This window comes from Amblyomma mixtum, chromosome 3, assembly GCF_055824585.1.
Source record: "Amblyomma mixtum isolate Tamu chromosome 3, ASM5582458v1, whole genome shotgun sequence".
Classification (NCBI taxonomy): Eukaryota; Metazoa; Arthropoda; class Arachnida; order Ixodida; family Ixodidae; genus Amblyomma; species Amblyomma mixtum.
Genome location: NC_143014.1, coordinates 38704589 through 38731712, shown reverse-complemented (window position 1 = coordinate 38731712; position 27124 = coordinate 38704589). Strand labels below are relative to the sequence as shown.

At 50.7% G+C, this 27124-nt stretch overlaps 1 protein-coding gene across 1 annotated transcript in view; it reads right to left on the bottom strand.

Annotated features, from left to right (window-relative positions):
• The window catches only part of LOC149349731 (uncharacterized), a 555241-nt gene that overhangs the window by 307135 nt on the left and 220982 nt on the right, over nucleotides 1–27124 (bottom strand). The window contains exon 2 of the mRNA XM_089578770.1: nucleotides 15272–15464. Coding sequence (XP_089434896.1) covers nucleotides 15272–15442 — 171 coding nt within the window. The 5' untranslated portion in view covers nucleotides 15443–15464. The remainder of the gene's footprint in view (nucleotides 1–15271; nucleotides 15465–27124) is intronic.

The following is a 27124-nucleotide window of genomic DNA, read 5'->3' as shown; positions in this document are numbered from 1 at the left end:
CGCTCTCTTCGAAACATGCCAGTAAAATGACACAAAAGGAAAGATTGTAGGGAAAAGGACATGAGGCGATGAGTGAAAACCTGTCAGAAGTGCTGCCCGGGTTCCACGGCTGTGCCATCGCTCGCATTCGGCCGGGCGCAGTTAATCATGCGCCAACAAAGCGTGTCCCTTTGTCGGCTTAATTGTGGCGCGAGCGTTGGTTTGTTTGGCCCGCGTCGTCAGGTGGCAACGACCGCGCGCGACCGGTCGCGCTGGGCCCTAACTGCGCGCCCGCACCGACACCGCGCCAGTCACAAGTCCCAGAACCGCAGCTGCTCGAACGTGAGCTTTGTTCGTAATTGGTGGGAGTCCCTGCCAAAGTGTTCGCCGATCACAAAGTTATCGGGAGGCAGTGTGCATCCGGCACCAGGTCTCAACACGACTCGCACGGTGTTCGGAGGAAACTGGAAGACATAAGGCGCTCGCGGAAAGCTGTTTTATCGACTAATGCGCGAAAAGGTCGGTCTTAATCAAGCGCCTCATTCTATGCGTTCCGAGGAAACTATTGTCGAAAGCCACAGTCGGGAAAGGTCATCGCGGAGGCGAGCACAATGGACAGCGTCTTTGTCGGCAATGTCTGGGCTAAAAAAACTCCAAAACACAGGTAGAACGCCTGTCTCAAGCAAAAGGGAAGTACAGGGTTTTCTTCTTCATTTTTGTTTGACGCCGTAAATTATTAGACACATGTGTTCTGTCCATTCACTTATAGTTGCGCGCTGTGTTCGAGTCCGTCACAAACCGCTCTGGCTGTCGCCGCCATCGCCAATTCTTCTCTGAACTTCCTCCTTTCCCACCGCCCCGCTACGCTTTGCAAGAGCGAGCCCTTCACCCACGGCGTACAGCGGGACCTTTTCCCGCAGGCTTCGACGCATTCGGCGGAGTAAATAAACCGGCGTTGTTGTCCACCAGTGACACGTGCGCGTCTCAACCGAGAGCTGGCTAGCGAACAAAAAAAAAAGGTCGTTTTCGTATTTTCTGCCGTGATGGCCATTTATCCCTGTTTGCGCGTGCATAGATCGATTTCGTCGCGGCAAATGCCACGAACCAGGCAATGGTCGGTCGTTATTTTTCACGCCGGCTTTGCAGTCTCGGAGCTGCCGAGCCTGATTTTGTCGCTTCCCCCATGGCAACGGTTGCGATGGGCGCATTGTTGTGAGGCTTTGGCCATTTATTATTTCTAGCCTTGCACTCCTCTGCAGAAGAAATCTGCGCTTACTTGTAATGAATGCTAAATGAAGGTTGGAAGGCTCTGTTTTGAGCCCAAAGTTGTTTGCGCTGGCAGAACTTTGAGAGTCGATGCCCAGAGAGCGGCTGTGAGGAGCGGAGTACTCTCGACTTACTTCAGCCACCATGAGGAGAGGAGGGAAGGGAAAAGACGGTCTCGTTATGACGCACATGACGGCAGCCAACAGTCTCCGAAACCAAGGAGCAAAGGGGATGTTTTTTTTTTATTTGTGGTGTTCATCACTTTGAGATCAATAGGGTAAATAGTCAAAGATAATTGATTGGAAAGCAGAAGAAAAATAACCACATGCCGCCGGTGGGATCTATACTCACTGCCCCCCAATTTTGAGTCCGGTGGTTTACCATCCGAGCTACGGCGACGGTTGTCCAGTTTACTGCTTTCGGGGGTATTTATGTGTACTATAACTTAACCTTGAGAGTGTTCACCAGCGCCCCCTTTGTCCATCGGGGTTTATTTAACGGGCACCAAGACATCGGTTAGCGACAGCTTTTGTATCTTGAGTCGCCAGAACTGCCACCGTCAATTTTGCGCCGAGTGGTAGAACGCCGCGGGCGTTTTCACACACCGATGGAGGCACTCGGTGTGGCGCAGAGCAGTGCTGGTGTTCTTACGACGTTGTCGACGTGTTCTCGCGCTTTCAGTCGACAACGCTCGCAGCTGAGGCTGGTAGCGCGACAGCGTCGGCATTGCGCCCTGGAGATGAATTATACAAAATAATTCATTATAGCTTGCTAAAAAGAAAAGAACAAAACAAATACAAATAAAAACAACCACTCTGAGTCAGTGCAGCCACCATTGCGCTCCGCCCCGACTTTGCCACTGTGTGAAGCGAGCAATTAAGCGCCCTAGGCTCTTCGCGAGGCAAGCACCTCGCAGCCCATGGTTGCCGGCACAGCTCCAGGCGGGAACGAGACTCGGCGACAAGCTGAGGAGGTTCATTTATTTATTCCGTCTAAGGCTACAGGCATGCGGCATTTCATGATTGGTGGGTACGTGCCATTAGCGAACAGTTGTCCTAACAGAATTCGTGCAGGTGGCTGGCACGGTGACATCTAACGCGCGCGCAAAACAACAAAGTAAAAACCTGTAGGGTATGTAGTGGACTGCGCTGCAAGAGCCTAGACGGCCTTCTCTGCAGTCAGCAGCGTGGTGGTTGTTGATGTGGCTGATTCTCTAGCGGTATAATTTACGAAGCAGAGATAGTGAACGCATTTTACGTTAGTTTTTGAGATCAGGAAGATTAACCTTGCTTTTTCAAATTGAGACACTTGTGTAATGAGCATTATTATCACATTTGAATTGAACAGCTCAATTCTGTATACCGATGCGTAAAGTGTCAGAGAGACAGCGGTGTGGGCCACGCACCGCAAAGGAATAATTGAGCTTGCGGTAGAAAAACGCCCAAAAATCTGCCAATTTTATAGGAGTGCCGGCTTCTATTAATTCATTGCGCCATATAATGGCCACAAAATTCGCGCAGTGGACGCCAGAAAGGTGTCAAGTTTTTTTTTTCTTAAGTTCATGCGGTAACAGTCTTGCTGAGCAGCGCGGCTGTCGCTTGACGTCCGCTTCTACAACCCTGCAGCCATAAACGCAGGTGAATTTGGCTGTCATGAGAGTGCTCGCTAAAATGGCTAGCCAGTTACGTTAGAAAAAATGGCTGTGGCTTAGCTTGGTTAAGTCCGTTAATTGCAAAAGCAATATCCGTAGCTACGCCATGGTTCAGCTGGTAGTGTAGCTGGTGGTGGTGCTTGTGGTTAGACTTGTGGTGAGGCATCGGTTATACAATCCAATCTAATCCAATCCAATCCAATCTAATCCAATCCAATCCAATCCAATCCAATCCGCCCCGCGCGCGGCGGGCGCAGGAGTTAGGCAGCAGCTACCAAGCGCGGCCTCGCCTCGCGACGGCACAAGTAGGAGCCCTGCTCTTGCAGCTGTGACGTCACACCGCTAGGCGCGCCGCGCGCGGCGGGCGTAGGAGTTAGGCAGCAGCCACCACGCACGGCCTCGCCTCGCGACGGCACAAGTTGGAACCCTGCTCTTGCAGCTGTGACGTCACACCGCTAGGCGCGCCGCGCGCGGCGGGCGCAGGAGTTAGGCAGCAGCCACCACGCACGGCCTCGCCTCGCGACGGCACAAGTTGGAACCCTGGTCTTTGCGGCAGATGGTATGACGTCATAGCAGAGGTCAAGCTAAAGGTCAATGGTAGCTACCGCGGCCTCGCCGCGCGAGGAGCTGAAAGTGAAAGTAGTATTGCTTTCGCAATAAAATACGTCTTACTAGTTTTGGGTGTTAGCTTTTCAGGACGGGCTCGTTTCTCCGTACGACGGCATGGATGAGCGGTGGATTTACTCTCCTGGTCCTGAAACTACTCCTTAGGATAAACCTCTTTCTACGCAGGCTAACTTCTCGTGTCAGCGTTTTTCTGACCGACGACTGTCGTACCTGGACTGGAAAGAAAACCTATATCGCGGGAAGTGCTCCGGGAAAAATCGAAGGCAGCGCACCGCGGAACGCTCGAAACGCGGAGGGCAAACTTGCACTGCGATCTTTCGCCTCTTAATTGGATCCTCAAACCTGCGCCGTATTTGTTTTGCGCTGCAAAAGCGGTGCCATTCTCCGCCGAACTCCCACCCTCGCTGCTATATCAGTGTGGATGTTGACAAGAAGTCAGTGGAGAAGCGCACAAGAACCGGATCACGTTATTAGCCTGGCAGCGGCTGCGAAGAAGGATGAGGAAGAGCAGCCATAAAGCGAAGGGAAAACTGCAACGGCGCAACGAAAGCAGCAGGGGACGTGGAGCGAGCGAAAAAAAAAGCGCCAAAAAAAAACAACCTTCAAAACTTTGTGCTGAACGAATGGGCCTACACGAATTGAAAAGGGTAAAAAACGCGCGGTGGGTTCTTCTCAGCCAGCAAAAAGAAAACGAAATCAATGTTGCGCCAATGGAGAAAATGGGGCAAATAATGTATGAATTCTCGCCAAGTTCTTTGGCACCCCTTGAAACAATACGGATAAAAGCGATGACGAAGAACTCAGTGCATACGGTGGAGTTACAATTATGAAAGCGTCTGGTTGAAGTGAGCGCCCTCTCGGTGATTTTTAACTTGACCTCCCGAGAGACCGCGCCTGATGCAATGGCGCCCAAAGACTGCGAATACACACATATAAAAAAACGAACTGGGTGTTACAAGCGTGCAAAACGAATGCTCGAGCGTTAGCTGTGGTGTGAGAGCACATAATTTTTATTGTGTTTTGATCTGAACTACCAGGCTCCTCTTCGATGCTCGAGTGCACGTACTCCAACGCGTGTCGCCTTGTGCACCATGCCCCTCCGTGCAGTCTCATCGGTTTTCTTATCACAAATGCAAAGGCGCAGCCTGCCGCAGCAGCGTCTTGCGCGCTGTCAACTTCACCCAGCGTACAACCGCAGCCGGCGCTCTCATCAAATCATATATGCGTCAGGCGGTTGCTGGCGCGTAGCATCTTGGCGCGATGCCGAGGTCTGCGCTGCGGACGGCGCCGAAGACGACGGCGCGAATCTCAGGAACCAGCTAAGAAAAGCTAAAGATCTAAAAATACCATTTTCTTTGAAACACCATTTACTGATGGTGCAGAGAGGACAAAACCTCGGAGCAGCAAAGACATACTGAGCAGGAACTACAAACGGAAGCCGACAGCTCAAGCACGAGACTCGTGCGCAGGGGATCAGTGATGACGAAGACGTGCGGCTGGCACTTCGTCTTCATCGTTACCCCTACTATGTGTTGCGGAGGGCGCCGATGCCGCCGGCGGCGCGAAGCTGAACAACGAGCTAAGAAGAGCTAACGCACAAAAAATTCTGAGCCCCGCCACAAAAAATATATGTGAAAAGTATTCCCCCCTCAATTACACCCGCCCTGCCACAGGAAAAGTACTGTGCATTCTATTTCCTGGCGTGACTGATGAAAATGTTTGTGGGCTCTTCGCTGTAAAGTACCAAGGTTGTAAACACTGCACTGAATACATTGGGACGCCCATGCTTATTAAAAATAGATATTGAAACAAAAAATGGCTGAGGCTTAACTTGGTTAACCCTGGTCAGATGCGAAGCATATTGATGGCTAGGCTTGTTAATACATGGCTTTCCTTGGTTGAATACTTGATGATTTTAATACAACCACTAGAAGCCTTCGTCGTGGGGGAAGACAACGGCATGGCTACAGCGGAACGCCGACTAACCCCGAGACGCGCGTTGGGTGGGCGCCTGGATTGCAACGGAAGCCGCGTCCGCCTGCCCGGTGGAGCGAGCGTTTCACCTACACCGAGTGTGAACGCGCGTTCGAAATGCGCGGGAATGCCGCTCGAGGACATTCCGGTGTCTGGGCGATGGCATCGTTCTCCCTCTCCCAGCGCGTGACGGCGATCTGTCGTGACGTCATGTGTCACGTGGTATGTCACGTGGTGTGTCGTCACTGTACCACGTGGTCTGCACGGCGTGCAACCACAGCGACGGCGCGAGGTGGACCCTCATCTTCCTCTGTCGTGACGTCATATGTCACGTGGTGCGCACGGCGCGTAACCACGGCGAAGGGCTGTAGTGTACCTCTAGTAGTATGCTTCGCATAAAATGGCCAAAGCGTCCAGGGCCACTGGCTGAACCTCGGAGGTGACTTTAAGTTTTGCTAAGCTGCAAGCAGACAACGAAGATTCTCATGTTCATGTATGCCATCATGGTACTGACTCCCTCTGGGTGACCAAATAAGCGGCTATTCACGAATTCACTTAAAGGGCAGCTGAACCGTTTTTGAGAATTCCACGATATTCAAGTTTTTGCATCTATGAAGCCTGCACGTAGAGCCTGCTAAGTTTTTTTGAGGCAGCATTTGAAGTGAGGACGTAATCATCGATCACATGTCAGGCCTCTCGTCCCAGCTCATGAGTACTGCGGAGATGCGCTTCAAATCTCCTCTGGACTAGCGCGCACCCGGCAGTGCATCGTCGGAGGCCGCCGAACAACGCTCCGCGGGCTTTGAGGGTGCGTGGGCTCACTTTCATCCGTGCAATCGCAGATGACGCCATCACGCGCCCCCTATACCACGCTGTGCGCTGCAGAGAAGCTTGAAAGCTGTCACAGTTTTCATCAATGATTACGTGACCGTTTGAAATGCTAGCCCAAAAAGACTTCGCATGCTTCAGCTGACAGTTTCGCACATACGACCTCTTTGAGCTTGTCGAATTCTAAAACGTCTTCACTTGTGCTTACACGTCTCGCTACAAAAGCGAAATTTTTGTCCGCCGGTCCACAGTACTACACTTTAGAAAATAAAATACACCTGAAGCAACACAGGCTTTTTGAATACCGGAGAAGTACTAGCGTAAAAGTATGCCGGTTTACCAGACGCCTCCTGAGCACGCGCTGTGGCATGGATGGGGCCAGACGCGTCCACTGCGCATGAGCATCCGGCGTCCGATAAACGAGTATACGTTAACGCTAATACGTCTCCGGTGTGCTCAAAGCCTCTACTATTAGGTCTTACTTTCGAACCTACGCCACTTCAGGGGAAAACCGGAAGCATGTGCGACGCATTAAGCACCTCGGCTATCGCTCGAATACACACACGTACTCTTTCTTGGATGCATTTACACTAGCAAAAAGTGTTCGCCACGTTGAGCACTGAGAAGCGGCGGCTTCGCAGCGGAAATTCAGAGCGCAGAAACGAGAAACAAAGCCGAGATAAACAAATGCAGAATGGGTGCCACAAGGATCACGCCGGGTCGATGGAAGCACGAGAAGAGGGTAAAAGAGGGTTGTGGGTAGATTTCACCGGACTGCAAGGTACAACAGGATCGCCTTAGTCGCAAGCAGCGTACAAGAAAAGATCTCATACAGTGGCATCTGCCGCACGTAGTCCAGCCGAGCCCATTTGTCGCGGAAGAAGTTATACCGGTGGACGAAACACAAGGGAAACGAAGCGAGTGCACAAAGGCTTACTGACAACGCTCGGTGTGCATGCACGGCAACAAAATGTGGCGTGAAGTAGGGCAGGTGTTTCACGCATTAGAACGCAAAACTTTTATCCTTATCAAAATTTTAAAAAATTCACGACGAGTACAAATCTGTAACAATGCGAGCGATGACGTCCAGGATGTTTTCCACTGTGCTTCTGCGATTTATGCTTTCGGGACTGCGACGCCACCCAGTCACAGCATAGCTCGAGAACGAACATCCTTGCTCTGCGTCCAATCGCCTTGAAGCAACCAGGTACTACGTTTAAACTACAGTGTGCGCGGCTGCGTCTAGGTTGTTAGTACAGTTATAAGGAATGAATGCCGCGGTAGACTATGTGGGCAGTGAACTACGGCGTGCAGGAATAAGGGACGCCTCGAAAGGGGCAGGCCATGATGCAGAACGACTCTAGAAAACAAGCGTACGTTCGACTCGATGCACGACGTTCGCGCACGTTCACGTACGTTCGACTCGATGGTGGCCACGTTTCGATGGAGGCGTAACGAACAAAGCCGCTCTTGTGCTGTACAGCGTCGATGCATGCTATAAACCCCAGGTGGTAGAAACTTAGGAGCCCTCCAATCGGGCGCCTCTTTTGCTCCCCCTTCTTTCACTACCTCTTTCGTCGCTCCTTTAGAGGAGCTGTTTACGTTTCCACCATGCAGTGAGACAGTTACTGAGTCTTTCCTTTTCTCAAGAACCAATGTGAGGACGTTTCACGCTGACAGTCACGACAACGCATAGGCCGGGGACCTTGGCGCTCGAAAAAGGATTCGCCTCCAAAAAATTCTACTAAACAGGTTTTTTTTTTTTTTCATTTCAGTAAATGGCAATATGCGGTATCTAAAGCACAAAAAACGTCATAAATGTTTTTTTTTTTTTAGTACAACAACAACAATCATTATTTGGTCGGCAAAACTAAAAGCGACGATTCACGAGCACTACTCGCCTTAAACCGGACACAGATTGCCATAAAATGATGACGTGAGCTGGTCTCGTAACAAGCCAGAAATGACCGCAAGATTATGACGAGGGTAGCTCGTTGGACAGTAGGCAATTCTGTCCAGCATTTCAGGAAGAAACAGCCCCCTCAACCTAATCGAACAGAAAGGTTTCTAATTAGACAAACGTTTAAAAAACCACAAATTTTATGAATAACTATCTTCCTCCTCACTCGTCACCAACTGCTGGGTCTCCCTGCACCTAAGTGGCAGGGTTATTGTTTGAACTACAGAGCAAATCAGCTGGACGCAATCTTTCTGCAGTTACGCTTTGTCAATAGTCGAATTTTAACAGCGTATTTTCTGGCGCGGAAAAGGACATTGAAATACGCTGTTCGCAGCGCACAGAAATCACAATGCATGCTTGACGGCAAAGGACAACAGGCGCTTGCTTTTTTTATAGGTACAGCCTTTATCAAAAGTTTGAAGCCCAGGGGGTTTGCTTCTGAGCCACACTGTGTGGTTCGTAATGCATTTCCAGCGCTCCAGATTTCCTGAAGGTAAAAAGATTTCTGGTCCTGTCTTCTCCAATGGGTAGGGCTGCCCCGAATGCTTCAGGAGTCCCACAAGAAGGCTTAGAAGCAAACACCATGGGCTCTAAACTTTTGACAAAGACTGTACGTCTCCAACCACGTGCAACACCTCGCGCTAGATTTCGAAAGAACCCAGTCCTAACTACAGCCTTACTTAAGTGCCGTGAGATAAAAACTACGCCGGGCGACAAATCTTTCGTCGGGCATCCCTTCTTCTGGAAACCCTTGCCACATGACGACGAAAAGGAAGAAAGTGGAAATGACGAAGGCAAGCGGAGGACAGCCTGAAGACGCATCTTTAGCGGCATAGCTTTCCACGGTGAGGGTTGAGAAAATCGGGGGAGAAAATAAAATAGAGGACACGTCGGGAGAGCTGGCGAGCTGAGCAAGCAGAAGCCGAGGAACGTGTCCCCAGCTGCCTACCTCGACGACGTGCCACCACGGGTGCCGGAACAAAGACGTGCAATATGAATGACGGGGGCGAGATTAATGACGCGCGTAAAGCTCGGCGTACCGCCACCGCCACGGGGCTCTCCGCTCGCCGGCGACGACCCGGCACGTAGTAGCTCGTCGTCTGCGCCGCCGGAGATTGGCTCCCGAGCCGGGGACCCAACGATTTTCCCCCTCGTCGCGGTCCCGTTACTCTTCGCGACGGATTAGGGGAGTCGGCTTAGTGCCGGAATGGACCTCTTTGAAGGAGGAGAAAAATAAAGAAACCAGACTCTATAGTCGCCACTCGCTAGCTCTGCTGCGCACATTGGTGTACGTGTGTGGCTCTCAACAAAGCCGCCACCTCGGGCGAGTTTCGTGTGCCTACTGCCACGGGTCGGCGGAGACAGCCGATAAGTGTTGCGGTGGCAGTCTCGAACATCCAAGTCAGTTATCGCGGCGTCGAAGCCCGCCGTTGGAAAGAACAGGACGGCCGACGAAGCAGGACGGCATGGCCACTGAGCGAACGTCGTTTTAATGCGATATCGTTCAGGAGCTCGTGTTGCAGAAGACTGGCTTCGTTGACCCTGAGTGTTTTGAAAAATCCTCAATCAATCACCAGAGAAGGAACCTGGAGTGGGGGGAAGGTGACAAGGTCACATGACCTTGTGATGTCATCATAACCTGCCCACCGGATGATGCGCAAACTGCCCACCGTGGCAGGCGGCAGTTAATTATTGGTCGCGAGATGTTGTTCGGGAAGTGTCTTCAAAACCGAGCCGATCATTTACAATGTATTTTAAAAATTCGCGCTTCAACGCCTCGGGGGGACCATCGGTGCCGGGCTTTCGCTCGAATCCGCGCGTAACGCGTCATGCAGCGCTCGTAACGTCAACAAGAGAGGTGTATCATTGGTTCGCCGTGCCAACTCTTTCTGACGTCACGCAACTACCATGGCCGCGGCAGGAAGCTCCGCCCCCGGGAAACTACCGCGCGCGTCGGCAGCCGGCGGAGGGGCGAGTGGGTGGGGCTGGCTGGGGAGCGCCGACATCTCAGTGCGCAAAACAGACGTGAGGAGAGAGAAAGGCCCGAAAACGCGGAAGTTCAAATTTTAACTAGAGATAACTCAGCTTCGATAAAACGCATTAAAAATAATTCTTACTGGAGGATATTTGCGTGGCGGCGGCCTTTAACATCTTAGGCATACCACAATATTATTGCGAGCTCTTTTCAGAGCCCCTTTAAGAGTAAGATGGTTGGTTGGTTGGTTTGGTTTATGGGGTTTAACGTCCCAAAGCGACTAAGGCTATGAGAGACGCCGTAGTGGAGGGCTCCGGAAATTTCGACCACCTGGGGTTCTTTAACGTGCACTGAAATCGCACAGTACACGGGCCTCTAGAATTTCTCCTCCAAAGAAATTCCAGCCGCCGCGGCCGGGATCGAACCCGCGTCTTTTGGGTCAGCAGCCGAGCACCATAGCCACTGAGCCACCGCGGCGGCCTTTAAGAGTAAGAGAAAAAGACAAAGTAACATAGCACGATATTACGAAGAGAAGCTTCGTGCTTCTGACAGAGGTCTCGAGCTTAAATGGAGAGATATCTTCAACAGCCGATCAGAGGAAAGTTGAGCCACAGGGCAAGAAGGGATTGGAAAGCAGACGGTAAGTTGTCAAATAGTGGTATGCGTAATAGTTAAGCAGCATTCGTGCAATGGACATTGTTCCCAGTTGCTTGAGGTTTGGTTTTAGTTTGTTCTCGGAAATGAACGGTGCACCGATTTTTCGCTGGAAACTTTCACAACGTTCCTGCCCTGCCAATTTGGTGGCCGTGCGCGACAGTGCTTGCATTTCTCTCGTTTGATAATGCCTTAATTTCCACTATACCACAATTTTCGGTACACAGACCGCACCGGGTATATAGAATCACGGAGAGCATTTCATGCTCTACTGGACGATGTTGAAAAAGATGCTGTGTAGTATACGCCTGTAGATGGTCCGCAAAGCTCCCAACGTTAGCTTTTTAACGTGTATGGCAACAGGGCTGTGCATAGGAATAAACAAATCTTGCCGTAAAACACTGCCACAAACGATTCCTTTGGATGAAAGCCCAATGTTTCATCTGTGTATTAGAGCGCATTCACAAAGCCTTGAGGCGACATCACTGACGTTTCTTTGAATCCACCGGAAACTTTCGCCATTATTCGTATTTCTTTGGGCAGTGTGAGGTTTCACACAATCGAGGGTACCTCATTTTATTCCCCCTCTAAACCAGACGCTGATAGCGCTGTGACACCGTGAAACTAAGCAAAAACAGACCCATATACTGTACTCTGATACCTTTAGGGTAAAACGTGAGCACATGACGCTCCTAATCCTCCCAGTAACGTCTCAGTTGCCGGCGCTGTGGGAGACTCTGAAAGACTTAGAAAAATCGGTTTGTTCGAACGCAATTCTTTTCTTCGCTTCTTCCGGATTTAAATATACATCGTTCGTGTCCTTTTACTGTTATTTAAGAAGGAAACAGTCCATACGTTCTCCGGGGATGAAACCTCCTTTAGCCCGCTTACAGCAGCCTGCCCCGTTCTCATGCAATCTCGTGCAGCGAGCTCAAAGTCCGCCATCTGCTGACGCGGGCCATCAGCCCCCGAGTTCAGCGGCAGACACGCCCATGAAGCCGCGCGCTTTTGTGGCGCTCTTCTCCGGCGCTCTTGGAGTGGCGCGCCCGAGACAGCTCGCCGCAGTAGCGGTCAATATCTCAATCTTATCGCGCACGCACCTCTCTCGATTCCTCTCTCCCAGGCGTCGTCCCAGCCGCGGCTCGGTCGAAAGGAGAAAGCTCTTCATCATCTGGCCGGGGAAACAACGAGCCGGTCTCTACGGAGGCCCAGATAAGCGCCGGCCGCCCAAGGAGGAGGCGCGAAGGCGGCCCGAGGGGGATACACTGTTTGCCAAGCTATCCGGTAGCTTAGAGCCTCCCCGTCCGCCCCCGCCGCCGGACTAACGTGCGCCGGGAGCATATAAGGTCTGCGCTGGCTGAGCAGCTCGGTGCCGCGTGCGAACAAGGTTGACCAGCTTATGACGAGGAAGCCCAGGATAGGACGGCATCGCTGGAGCAGTTCGCCGAAACGAGTTGTCCTATTCTGCTCAGAAGCGCAGCTAATTTCACGCCCTTTCGGGTTACCTGCTCACTCTTCCTAGACGTACAGCAACGCAGAGTTGGTTGAAAATTTATTTTGTTATATATTTATTCACGCAGATCTTTTTTCTCTACCGTAGCGGGCAATCAATGTTTTGTGATTGCGTATGTTTAAATTCGTTTTTTTTTTTGTTTTCTGAGTGAATTTCGCAACGCCCTCCTTTCATTTTGTGCCAGCAATTTCGATCAATCAAAACGTGATTGCCACGCACAAGTTTTGTGGCATTTTGGAGCAGCTGGTTTGGTTTTGCGTTCAGCTTGCCCTTTCGCTTGTCTTATGCGCTCATTTGGCTTCTACTTTCTGGAAAAAATGAGTAGTTGAAAATGAAACCTCCTCTGTACTAGTACGATATAGTGTTTGCCTCTCTTCATCATTTTTAACTGTCACAAGCTATGGCTATTAAGTCAAGCCTAACGATAGAAGAAGACCTATTTAAAGGCGCTAGCAATTGCACGCGCACCAGCCGGACGGAGAGCGCCATGATGCAAGCGAGGCCAGAGGGCGCCTAAACATTGCGCATTAATAATGTTCATGCCCACAACATGTGCGTGTACTGTCGAGATCAAAAGTTTACGGGACGCGAACGTGCGGGAAAGCATTTATTTCTACGGAGTCACGTAATCCACTCGCCTGAAATGTGTCGGGTTATGAGAGAACGTGCATGCTCTATCCGGTGGTGACAATGCCACACTACTCTGTGGCGAGGCAGAGCTGCAATAAAGTTTTTCCCGAAAACCAGCGTCCCGCAATATTTTGATCGTGATAGTACATTAGGGTAAGCATAGAGGGTGGAGGAATGCCATAAATATTAGTTGATTTGAGCTGAGGTCTAGGACAACACGTGCTCCGATAATTAAAAAAAAATGTCGTTAACATTTCAGAGCAATTCTGCCGGAAATCATCCCCGTTCTCATCGGTTCAGCAGCAAAGGGTTCAAATCGTACAGGGAGTTGCGAAAACCGAGAAACACTTGGACAGTTCTATAACTATGTAGACTGAAAAGGGGGCAGGACCTCTGTCAAGCTTTCGATTTTTTAGTCCTGTGTCCTTCTCTAATATAGAGAAAATAAAAGGCTGATTGATTGAAACAGAAGTCTTCCGCGAGAAGACCACCGATGCGTCTCATGTGCTTTTTTTCTTTTTTTTTTTTTTTTTCAGACCAAACGTTTCAGCCTTGAGCGCTTCGCACGAATGGCAAGAATAGTCTTATATGGATAGTCGTATGCTGAAATATTTCAGCAAGTTATATCGATGTAATTTTGACGAGATAAGCTTACAGTTAAAAAAGTTACAAGCACGTTGGTGCAGGAAACAGCAATTTATGCCAGTAGTCTGCAGCTAAGAGTAGTAAACTTTTTCCTTCCAAAGCTGCATGCAATATCGAGAGAACTGTGATGCAGGGTTCCGGATCAATTCTAACCACCACCTGAGGTGCTTAAGGTCAAAACACGGCAGCCGCATGCGGCCATGCATCGAACCTGAGGCCTCATTTCAGTGGCGGAACGCCATGGCCACAGTGCTTCCGCGCCACGGGTAGTCCATCCGCTACAGTGTAATCAGTCCAATCACAAGTGAGCTAAGAACGGATCCGATCTGCGGCTCCGATGCCACGGGCCCCCGGGGATGGGAGGGCCGGGCACAATCGCAGCCGAATAGGAGTGCGTGCGGAGCAGCCCATGTTGAAGCGGGGGTCGACACGCGTCCTCACTCAGCCTGGAGACGAACGCACACAGCCGTCGGTCCTAATCGAATTTGTGCGGACGACACGCGCGTGCCAGCAGGCAACCTGGCTGTGCCTCGGGGCCGCACTCCAGATTTCTTCCACCGCGTGGCGCACCGCAGAGCCCCGGCGGCTGCCTCGTTACACAAATAAGCCGCTGCCGCGAGGAAGGGAGCGCATAATCTCGTTCGGAGAACAACTCTTGCGCAGTCACGTTTGATTCCGCGACGTCGGGCTGCACCGATGCCTGACGCCGTGCGCGTTTCAGCGCGTTTAGCGACCTGTGTCGACTTGAACCGCTTTAGGTTAGCACATTGAAATACTGGCTTTTCTCCACACCATTTTTCCTTTGTAAAAAGCTTCTAGTCTTTCGCTTTTCAGGCAAAAGGAAAAGATCAGTAGTGCTTCCTACAACAGGTTGGGAGTGATTTGCGGTAGCATTCAGCAAAATTACCTCTTCCTCAAGTATAACAGGAATAACCGCGTTCGTTAGGCCAGCAGCCAGTAAACCTGTCCGCATCGAAATTGCATACGCGACATAATTAGCTGAGGTTAAAGAACTCCCAAGAACTGATACGATTTAGTCCCATCCAAGGTAGGCTAATTACGCAACATGCAGTCACCTAGGTATCCGGCAAAGACATTCCTTCCCTTTTCCACAACAATTGATTGATTAATTGATTGAATGGATGATTGATTGATTGATTGATTGATTGATTGATTGATTGATTGATTGATTGATTGATTGATTGATTGATTGATTGATTGATTGATTGATTGATTGATTGATTGATTGATTGATTGATTGATTGATTGAAGAGTGTGTGCAATTAAGTACGCCGCGTCGATGGCTCTGGGCTAATAATGCTGACCACATGAGGCTCTTTACTGTGCACCTAAAACACACGAACGTTTCCGCAATTCACCTCCAACAAAAGACAACAGCTGCTGTCTCCGCTACAGGACAGGACCAGCGACCTTGGGCACATTTACACGTCAAAAACGCATCGTCTACGGCACTGCTAGCGAAATCGGCTGTTTGCGGCCAGCCTCAGGGCGCCTTGATTTCGGCGCCCGTGCCCTGCGCTCAGCGAGGAGAGGAGGCGGGATGCTCACCTTGGGCGGCTTGGCGGTGAAGTTGCCGAGGTCATTGTGCAGCCCGAAGCGGTACTGGTGCGACGCGTGCAGTGGAGACGCCGACGAGCCTGCCGAGCTGCTGCACTCGGGCGGCGGTTCGGGTTCGCGCGGCGGCGAGTCCGAGCCGGACATGGCCGCCCACGACGTCATGGAGGCATCACACGGCGGCCGCCTGCGTGGAACACGAACGAGGCACCAGTAAGCGCGCGATTCAGTGTTGCCAAATGACGCCGATGCCACAAGAAAGGCGGCCACAACGCAGCGATCATGTTCACGTAGGCGTTACTGTTGTTTGTATTTGCGCACGCGCTGCGGGAAATAATGAATCACCGTGCATTTCGGGCACATGTGTATTGTCGAGAGGGAAAGATTATGGCATGCGACCGAGTCTCCTGGTACCATATAATACCAGCAGATCCATAGAGGATGCACTTTCCCTCATACCTGCATATACATGTATTTCAGGTCATTTGATTGCGGGACTGCTCCGATCTAAATATTTATTTCCGCCCACCTGCACCTCGCAAATTTTTGCCGCTGTCTGTACGTTCCCACGGCCTAAACATGTACGCGCACTTGTCACCTTTCCTCCCTATGCAGTATTCAGGTGGCACTGCCTGCATCGGAATGATCTGATGTAACAAGCCTCTTGCTTTGCAACCTGCGTCCAGATATCTGATTACACGGCAGGAGGAGTGCCCGCTGTCACGCTAAGCAAAATAGAAGTCAGACTGATTTTGATAGATAGCCTGGTAAAAAAAAGAAAACTCACTTTCGAGGCGTGGAACCAGTGTCATTCAAGCTTCGGAACACACATTGTAAGAGGCGTTACAAGGATAGGGGGGATCAACTTCCCATGAACAAGGCTCCGCGCAGCGCCCGCGGAAACTCATGGGAGCAGAGTGCGCGAAGGGCGATGTCGCCAGCCCGTGGTCCGATACGGCGCGCCGCATTGCCGTGAAGCACGTCATACGAAGCCGCCGTCTGCTTCACACCAGTCGCAATAGCTTGTTACGCGTTGAGGCGCTTCTTCAGTTCTGTAGCTCATCGTTACTGGACATCAGCCAGCGCCTACCAATCGGAAGCTAGCAGAGATAAGCTAATGAGTGCAACCTATTTTTGCAAAGTCATTACGCAACTAATCTACACGCTCGTCAAGGGATCACGTCTGGGTGGAAGTCCTGTATGACGCAAGTGCTACTGAAGATGAGTACGCAATTCTGGAATTCATTCCGCCGACACTGCCGGGGATGTCGCCGCCAGCGTAGGCGCGTCCATGACGAGACACCTCAATGAAAGGCTCAAAGCGAGTGATGTGTTATAGCGTGGGTGGGTGGGTGGTTTTAACTTTATCTGCGATCTTTCTGGCCTTGGCCTTATGTCTTAAGCGAGGTCTCTTGTGCTTTATGGACTTTTCTATCTCTCTTTGTAATTTTTAAACTTTTTTTTCATAACAAAATATCGACCGGTTGTCGGTGGGGACAAGAATTTCCCCTTACCATTAAAATTTTTTTTTCTTTCCACAAAGCGTCAAAAAAAAATAAAAGGAGCGCCGCATTTCTTTGTAACATCAATCGACAGTCATTCTGGATTCTTTTACTGCACAGTGACAGCACTGCAACTACCTTTGTAGGTGGTGGGAGAGACTCAGTGATTATGAGCTACAGTTCTGAATAAGCATCTCGCGTAACAAGCTTATTGGGGTCGGTGTGAAGCAGACGGCGGCTTCTCATGACACGCATCAGATAAATTCGCGCTGTCTTCGCCTACGCGAATTGCCGTCGGCGTCTGCAGTGGGCGCTGCGCCGAGCGCGGACGCGGAGCCTCGTATATAGAGCCGTGCTCGCTCTTAAAAAGCGTGGTTTACCCTGGACAATGCTTTGCACACATTTCTGCAGCGCCAAAACGGTGCGCTACACAGTGGGGTAGCTTTATATTGCAGTTTCCGAGCTCTGCAAACAGGAGGTGGCGACGAGCGTGGCAAACACACAATGAAGCTCCCTGTTCGAGCGCTACAGACACGTGCATTCAGCCCTACGTAGAGCCCTGTTTCTTCTTATATACCAAACATGTATCTGGAGATATGAAAATAAACCCTATAGAGTGAGCCCCCTTCGACCAGAGGTGAAGAAACAGCGCGCATACTTTGTCTCTAACCTACCACATTGCACACCAACCTCTGCTGTTACTGGGACGACTTCATAACAAGCTTTACGCAGAACGTTCCCGCTAATGCCTTTTAAATCAACGTTAATATTTTATCAAACGGCACTCTTTAGGGTATGCATAGAGTTATCCGACGTTTTCGACCCACCGCACCGGATGATCCTTTCTTTCAGATATTTTTTTTTCCTTCGTGAAATAGCAGATTCGTTTAGTGTCATTGATGGAAAAAGCATAGAAAATACATCGTAATCTAATAAAACAAAGCAACAGAAGGTCTAAAAACTTTTCATCAACGAGACCAGAGCAAGTGAGTAACGGTCAGCTGTGAATAACATTTTCGTGGAGTGTATCACCCTTTTAGGGCGGACTTTAGCTCCCTAAAAGCCTTCACCGTGTTGGTTGCTGACGGCTAACGTTAGAGTTTTTACAGGTTAAGGCAGGTTAGTTGAAGCCTGCTCAAACTAAATTGATCAGGAGCTTACAGAAGGCTCCTGCTGTTTTCCTCAGTACTCACTAAGCTTTTTCCGAATTTTCCCTGAACGGCCCATCTTGCTTAACGCAGAGGGGTGCGCCACGCATGCATCTTTATATATTGCTTTATTAATGAAATGAAATTATTTGGTTTTTGAGGAAATGAAAAGCGCAGTAACTGCCTCACCAATCGGCGGACACCTTAACCGCGATGTGAGGAAAGGGAGAAAGCTGGGAGTGAAAGAAGAGACGAAGAGACGCCGTAGTAGAGGGCTTCGAAGCGGCGAAAGAGACCACATACATGCGGCCTTACTTCGAGGCTGTGTAAAAAAACAGCAGCACGCATTTGTTGCATCTCGAAGCGGGAGCATAGGGGCCGCGTGTAACTGCATGCGCGGTGGCGCCAAGCCGCGGGCCACTCGGTGTTCCGGCACCGTGATGCACCAAACTAGATTCCGCTTTGCACACAGACTGCACCAGCATTGCGATTCCAAGGGCATAAAGATGCACTGTAGGAGTCAGTCGTATTCTTAAACACCCAAGATCTCCCTGCTGTTCACAAATGTCATGGCATCTCTCGGTCTCGCATATTTCTCCGGTTTCCATGACAATATAGTGAGACCGGGTTTCACCCAGTTTGCCGCTGACGCGGTGCATGCTTAGCAGAAAAGTTTTGCGCGTAAGCTTTGCCCAAAATGGCACAAAGCTATCCTTTCATGAACTAAAGGCAGCGTGCAGGCTTCTTAATTTAAATGCCCCCCCCCCCCCCAAAAAAAAAAAAAAAACATACGTTCGTGCATTTATTGCGTCAGTATAGTCGTCCCATACTCCGTAGTTGTCTGCCGGTGGTCGCAACGCAGCCAAATCTCGATCGGCTCGTGTCGTTGTACAAATAATCACAGCCCGGCACTGCAACAGATGACCAACTGTCGCGGGTATCACAATTCCCATATGACGAAGTACATTACTGCATTCCATAACGCATTGTAGAAAGTGCGTGCGTGACAAACGCTTTGCAAGAAAGTTTGGTGAGGCGCGAAAAAAAAAAACGCTCTCTGTAGGAAAGCAAGCCGCAAGGAAGACATCATAGGTGTCGCAGTGTTATATATCCGGGATATCGTTGCTGCGCTCTTCAGATCGTAACCCTAGTCCACCTCTTCGAGTCACGGGGGACATGATCGCAGATGCACTCCCAGATACCGTATCCTTCAGCACTGCCGCGCCGGACGCTCACACGATTTTCTGTCCAAGGTATTTTACTCCAGAAAGAAACCGCCTGAAAAGCTCGTTTGCCTTTGCAGGAAGTGTAGAGCCACTATGGCGTTAACGGAGCTTCAGTCGACACCGGTAAATCCCGTGAGCGCGGCACTTTTCTGTCCAGCTAGTGTCGGTGCCCGCTCGTGTGTGTGGCTGCAAATTGCAGGCGTAAAAGGAGCGCGCCTGTAAATACCGACACTCGAGAAATCCCCCCCCCCCCCCCCCCCTTCTCTGGATGCAGAAGACGCGCCCTTGCGCGCGCGGTCTTTCACGACAAGCGAAGCGCGCTCAAAGCGCCTATGGCAAACAGCTTAAGCAAACACGATCCGTCTCGGAGCGACTTCATCGTTTCGACACGACTGCCTTCGCAAATTCAAAAAAAAGAAGGGAAAAAAAAGCGAGAAAGAGCACCCTCGACGGTTCCCCTGTGTCTGTTATGCTCAGCTCCCACGCGAAGCAACGTAAATTGCCAAGCGTGAGATAAAGGACCTTTCAAGGAGTGTTTTTTATTGCTGCGTTTGTGTTTTTTATTTTGCCCTGAACAAAGAAGAAATACAAGCGAGAGGGCGTATGGTACGGGGCCGTGAGCCTTAAGGAGAGTCAATTAAGGGCATGGCTGGCGTCGTGGAGAAGGGGAATGAATGAAAGCATAAAACAACGGTTCGTGCCTTTCGCTGTGCACCTGACGATGTCGGTTACTTTCCTCCCTCGCCAAAAAACACCTGCTCTTCTCAGTGTTTTCGAAGGTGAAGGAGGCAGCTTTTCATAAGACAGTCGTCGCCGAGGTTTTTATACAAAACCAGAAACCGTGTTCTGCAAAGGGCCGCCCCTTAATGAGAGCCAATGCAGCATTTGCCGCTAAGTCTGAAAAGAAAGGCTCCCAATGCGGAGTGGATTTCCTCGTTCTGAAATGAAGCCGAGCGAAAGGCTAAGAATAAAACGCGCTCACAATAGCTGAGCAAGTTCTAAAGGCGCCGAAAATCTCTAACTACATCTTAAGCGATAATAAAAATATCGGCATTTCCAACATGGTGGGAAAAACAGGGATAGAAACACAGGAACGCCTACGACTACAAAAACGCATCTCTCCAGTTTACTTTTTTTTTTCAGAAAGAAATGAGCGAAACATAAAAAGTGTACGTACACATGTTACGATTCCACAGGGTGTACCAAAAATGACTTCTGAAACCCTGCGTCTGACCCAGTCCGAGTAAAAAAAAAAAAAAAAGAAACTGCGAATATTTATTTTTTTATGTATTTCGTGCTAAAGGCCCCTATTATGTAATCTGCTCGGCAAAACATTACATAGCACTGTGGAAATAAATTGCAGCATCATAGCCCGCTTTATTGGTTCACTGAGTCATCAAAAAGTGCACCTTTCTTGTGGGCATCTAATAAACCTAACTATTCCAAATGTCACGATGTTGTACATACCACGTGTTTATTGAGATTAAATGGATTACCCAGATCGACGCCCGTTGATTTCCTGCATATAACGTTATGGAGCATGTATTTCTAGTATTACATACAGAAAAATCGCCTTACAGCTTGGTGGCCACAGTAATTGAATATATTCTGCATTTTTTTAATGTGAACTCGACGGTTCACTCGGTTACGTCACAACGCGGATACAGGCTCTAAGGAACGAGAGCAATACTGCGAACTGTTGTTCTTTTGGTCATCTTTGCCATGTTTTTTGTTTTTTCGATACCATTTCTTGAATGGTTTCTTTTATATAATATTAGCTCATACCAGCCACGTTTTCTTTTATTTTTAATATTGGCCTTCCTGTTACTTCGCGTGAATCCGTCGCAGTTTTCGATCGTGACCTTTCGAAGCGGCAGTTGTTTTTGGTAGGGCACCTGCAGTGGATACACGCGCCCCTCAGAACACAGCCGCCGACCAAGCGTATATAGCTCTCCACCCGCGGTCAGGCAGTGCCTCCCACACAGTGCAGCCTTCGTTCTCGTCGACACAGGTGGTGTTGGGGTTGTAAGCAGTTAAAAGGGTAGCGCTCGAATGGATGGGTGGACACCTGAACCGTGCCACCAAAGAAAGGATGAAGGAAGGGGGCAGGGATTCTCAAAAACGCAGCATTTGTGCGATGGTTGTCGCTTGCGTTAAGCGACTTGCGCAGCATATCGGAAGCGTAGCAAAATTCATTTTCCTTCTCCTGAAAGGTTGGCCTTGCGCGCATGGAGCAAATAGCAGGCGATTTTAGTGACTTACGAGCGCGTAGCCTTTCACTCCTCGTGTTCTTCTTCATTATTCTTCTCGCTGTAAAGCTCCCACGCAGAAGTAACACCAAAGCTTGGCTTTGGCTGCGAGCGCACTCGCACGTAGTGCGTTGCAATTTGCTGAAATCCGTATCGAGTTGCGCCCGCTTCCTGCCACCTCCATTCAGCGAAGGCATTGATCGCAAGCGCTCCTTCCGCATCTCGCGGAAGTAGCAGCTCTGGCTGCGCACAACGCGATGAGTGCCGAGATATCGTGGCGTGCCCGGTTCACTGCCAGGGCTGACTCAGCTGCGCGGCCAGAGCGACACGGGCATCCATCAGGCGCTATATCGTTAGATGGGAACCGCGAGTTGTCCGTCGAGCGGCCAGTGGAAAAAACACGTCCGAAGCACGTGGGCGCCAGCGGGCGAGCAGTCTGGAGGATGCGGTAAAGCGCCCAGTGAAAGCAGCGTGGGTGTCTCGAACGGGCTCGGCGAACATTCTTGGCGCTCGAGGCGGGGGCGGGCCAGTCAAAGTCAGCCGGCGCAGCCCTCCCCAGGGCCGCTCTCTCTCGGGGCACCACCGGCGCGCTCCTTCCGCATTCCAGTTGGCCGAGGCTACGGGACGCCGACCTGGAGAGCTCATCAATGCAGCCCGATCGCCTCGCCGCGGGCATAGCGCGCATACCTCCATGCTGCGGCTGGCCAGAGCGCTCCACCGCTCTCCGAGCTCCGTCCAAGTGGCGCATATTGATGGCGCGGCGTTGTGTACGCGGCGAAATCGCATCTCTTCGTATGCGCGAGCTCAGCGTGACCACTTGGCCCAGACGACCGGGTCGTAATCTGGGGACGGGGTCGCCGACACTAACTACTACTCTCTCTCCCACCCTGCGAGACACCATTCGTCACCTTCCCGACAGCCGTCGGACCAAATGGGAGTTGGGTCAGTCACGGTGAGGGCGCTTCTTGCTTAGAGTAAACAGTGAACTAGAAATTCGGTAGAAGTGCTGCTGCATATGGTTTTCGATTAGAATACTCCGCTGACTGGAATAAAATTGAAATAATGGCGCCCTCCAAGTTTTTTTTTTACTAGCATTCCTGCATGCACCCATCACTGAAATGTAAGAGCTGTGAAAACTAAATTTAAAAGCCAAAATTAAAGAAAAAAAATGAGTTAGAATGGTAGGAACATGAAATAAGTTTCACAGCAGCCTGAAGAATGAAGTTGCCAAATTTCTCTTTCCAGGCATCATAATACATTGTGACGATGTCCGCGTGCGATCTTACAGGGGCTCTGTAAGGGGCTGTCAATAACGGTGCGGTATTCCTGGGATGTTAAAGGACGCCGCTTCGCAAATATCCTCCAGCAAGAATTTTTTTCATGCCTTTTGTAGAAGCTGAGTTATTTGTATTGAAAATTTGAATTTAAGCGTCTTCGCGCCTCTCCCTATCCTCTCGTCTCTTTTTGCACGCTCAAAGGTAGGCGCGGGAATTCCCACGGGGGGAGGGGGGTGGAACCTCCTTACCCACCGGAGCGGTTGACTGGCCGCGGCCGTGGTAGCTGCGTGAGGTCTTAAAGAGGATAACCAACAGCCATCTCAACAGAATTACGCAGGTGCGGGAGATGGAGGAGGACGCCAGAAGTGTATTGTTTGGCTCAGGTGTTCATGACGAGAGAGTGCAGTCATTCAGCGAGTTTATGAACTCTGCTCTGAAGGTGTTGCAGGGACCCTTTAAGCTATTTTGACTGGCACTGACTGGGCAAAATGTTGCTTTCCTTTCCCACGTCTTAGTTTCGCACACTCATTATTGTTACCTAAACATAACGGTTAGCTATTTTTTCTTATAGAAATTAGCGTTTATGAAGCAAAGCCACGATCTAAATGTACTGCTAAAGAAGGAAGGCTGGTGTTAAAGGAAACGCAGGAGACAAAATGTGCTCATGAGATTACAAGCGAGTTTCCTGCAGACGCACCCTTGTTCGACGCAACGTTTTATGCTGTCATCCGTTACGTCAAGTATAGGAACCTGTAGCGGAGAAATTGCAGCTGCCTGCTAGCTGTGATGAGTAATGATGGGAATGCCGCTGTTTTTGCTCAAATCTTCGGCTAACGCTCGCCAGCCTTATCCCTGCAACTGTTCCCGCGCGTGGTCTCGTTGCGGGTAAAACGCAAAGGGCCACGCTTTTACTGGGCGCCCAGCAGTGACTGTGGCACATGAGCACGTCAAAAGCAGCCAAGCAAAATCCGAGTAATGGGAGCGGGAAGCATCTGGGTGTGACAGGTCTCTCAAGGCAAGTATATATCGTTCTCAGAAGCGCGCTGCGCATGTGCCCGGTAACGGCGCTTTCAGCCACAGCAACTTCCGTCAGCAGCGAGGAAGAGCAGAGAAAACTAGATGAGCAGAAAACTCCTCTAGCCAAGGAATGGGAGAGGGAGAGCGTGTTTGCAGAAAGTATTCGAGCCCTCAACAAAAGGAACAGCAGCGTCGGTGAAGCTTAAGTCACGTATCGACTGCGACACTCGTATTAGCCTTCCTTCCCCAAGTGCCCCACTACCTTTCCACGCTGACAGGATTTAGCCTCGACCAGGCAACGCCCGTTTCCTGTTTTGTGCATGTTAGTTTTTAGCCGTCGTCGCCAAGATAATTATGGAGTGGAAGTCATTAGCGGAACGTTTTGGTAAGCACACGGTAACAAATTAACTCGCTAGGAATCCGGCTCGATCGATCGGAACGCGTACCATCTAACTGCCCTCGTCCCTTCATCTACCAGTTCAAGATGATCGTGGAGACTTCCAAGTGGCTTGCTGAAAGAGCCTAAAGAGACACGCGAAGGTTACTGCTTCCAGGGAAGAACACCGTTTGTGCGCTTGGTTTCATCTCGCAAGTAAATCCACAAGCTGAGAAGATCTGCGTGGGGTTTCGGAGGTTGCTCGGCAATAATTAAAACTTTGGAGCGTTAGGGAACAGTACCCGTCTGCAACCTCAGCACGTGCTAGGTCCTTTACTTTTCAGCAGCGCCTCGTAGACACCATGTAAGTTTGAAGGGCTGAGCGTTCTTATTTTGCCGCAGTGTACTCCGGGAAAAAAACGGCGTGGAAAAAGCTCTATCGACAGCTGTTGGCTTTCTCCTTACATTTCGATATTCGCGGCAGGACGATATAGGGCGCAGAAGAAAGAAAGAAAACTGCATTCCAAGGAAAGTAAACAAAAAGGCTGCAGTGCAAGCATCGGCAAGGCTGAAGGGTTTGTGCCGCACTTGGGGGCTTTTGTTTGTTTTCTGCCAGAAAAGTCTGTGCGGAGCGGTCCCGGAGACTTGGGCAAGCCAGGGCCCGCATTTGCATGGGTGAAATTAGCCCCCCTCCTCGGACCACTGCGCGGCCGTCGGGACAGGCAGGACGTGCTGCTCGCCGGGATCGATATCGCCGAGAGGAGAGCATCGCCGATATGGCAACACCGTAGCGGCCGCCTTGTCACAAGCGCCGCGAGGGCTACCAGACGCGGCGGCGGCGCGCGTGGATCCATAATGCGCGCACGTGAGGCGACGTCAACCTGTTTACGGCCGGCTGGCGTCCGCGTCGTCGAAAGCCGTTCGGTCGCAGCGGCGGAAACGAGCGGCTGAGCGCATCGTCGCTTCCATTCGGCGAAAAAGTCGACGACTTTCACCCGCGGCGTTCACATTTGCTCACCCCTCGCGCCAGCTTTTGTCGATGGTCATCGTGAAAGACGCATATATGATGGTCGCCCCCTATAGGTGCTGCGTGAGGCAAGTTATTTTTTTTCTTCGGGAACACTTTCTTACTAATATGTTAGTAGATCGTGCTTTTTTTTTATTTTCTACTGGGAAACCAACGCCCTTCAGGTGTTCGTCACTGTAGGATTGATATAGAAGCACACGTGAAAAAAAAAAAAAAAAAAAAACCCTTTGAACTTGCATGCAAGATCCTGCTCAAGTTGCTGCTGGTGTTGTCACACTTGTGAAGATTTTGTGCGTTCGGGCTGTTTGGGTGCGTAATGTACGCTGATTGTAATGTATTTATTCTTAACTTTTTCCTGGCGAAAATAGGACGCCCTGAGTTCGTGCTTTAAAAGTGCGGAAAACGAAACGACTGTTCCTATTACCGCCGAATTATTAATGCTCTCTTCAAGAAGGCAGGAAGCATTCGGCCGTGGGTAGAGTGGAGCTTTAAAATATTTACACTGCAACAGCGTTGCGAGAAGCAGATAAGCCCTCGAGGTGGGGCAACAGTGAAACGGAGAGAGGCTGAGCAACGCGGCCATAATGGCGAGCGATGGTACTTCTGCGAATAGCCAAGCAATATCAAGTAGGCCACAGCGGGGAGGCGCGGAAACAGGGCCGAGGCCGGGCGACATTACACAGCGGGTGCGATCGCCAAGCGAGAGAATTAAAACTGAAATTTCGGCCCCCACATTGTCCCAGAAAGCAGCGTGCCGCGGTAGTAGACAGCCCAGCAGCGCGGGACGAGGCTGTGGGGGCAAGCGCTCTTGCGAAGGAGCGAGAGGCCAAGAGGGAGCCCGGCTCGTTCCACGCTGCCGTAGGCGGTGGCGCGCCTTGTTAGCGAGCCGCTCGCGGAGAGCGGAAACTTAATGAGCCATTAAATTTAATGCAGCACCTTCGCCCAACGACAGCCGAAATGACGTGTGCGAGCTCAAAATGAGCAACCCCCCTCCATCTACCGCCTGCTCGACGCGCCTCCGATTAATGATAAACAGAAAAAGAGGCGCGAAAAGAAAGAGGGAGAGGCGAGGGGTATAAGGGCTACAGGTCGCGCGCTCCTGGCTCGTCGAAGAGAGCCAGGCCGAGTACTTTCCGTTGATGGTCCCGAGGCGTGTCCTCGGAGACGGGCACGCGTTCCGGCCTCCACTGAATCGCCGAATGGCTTTAGTGCAGTGCCGAAAGAAGACGCCGAACCCCTGGCAGGCGCGCCGTGGGGAATGGACGCTGGTGTACGCTGCTCCTCGAGAAGGCCTCGCCGCCTCTTCGCCGGCTGAAGGCGCTCCTCGCGAGATGCAGTGGAGACGTCACAAATAAACGCAGAACGACGATCACGCACGCAGGGGCTTCCCAGGGGTGACGTAACACTATTGCTTTGCGACCTTCGAGAACCCTGAGGCGGTCACGCGTAAATGGAAGAGGAAAAAGAAAGGGACTGACAACCACAAGAGACACAGCGCCAGCATGCTCCAGAAAGGAGAGATAAAAGAAGGGGTGAAGAAACAGCAGATACAAGGAGAGATAAGACGCAATGCGACGACACTCGCACAACTAGAAAACGCCAGAAAACCAGGCGCAAAGAGCAAAAGTAAAAGCATCAAAGTGGGAAAAAAAGTACGCAAAGTGCAGAAATCCTAGTACACAGCAGGTGTACTGCCGTTCGATGTGTGCCGCGTGTGCTGTTCGGTGTGCCGTTCGATGACGTTCTACGTCACACCAGCGGTAACTCAGGACGTACTACGTCCTCCGCTTACTAGCGTGGGTGGCGCTGATGAACACTCTCAAGGTTAGGTTCTTTGTAAACATAAATACCCCCGAAAGCAGAAGAAAATACAGCCGTCGCCGTAGCTCAGCGGTAGAGCACCGGACGCGTAATTCGGAGGTCGCGGGTTCGGATCCCACCGGCGGCATGTGGTTGTTTTTTCTTGCTTTTCTAATCAATTAGCTTTAAGCGATGACATATTCAGTAATGTTCTAAATTGATCAT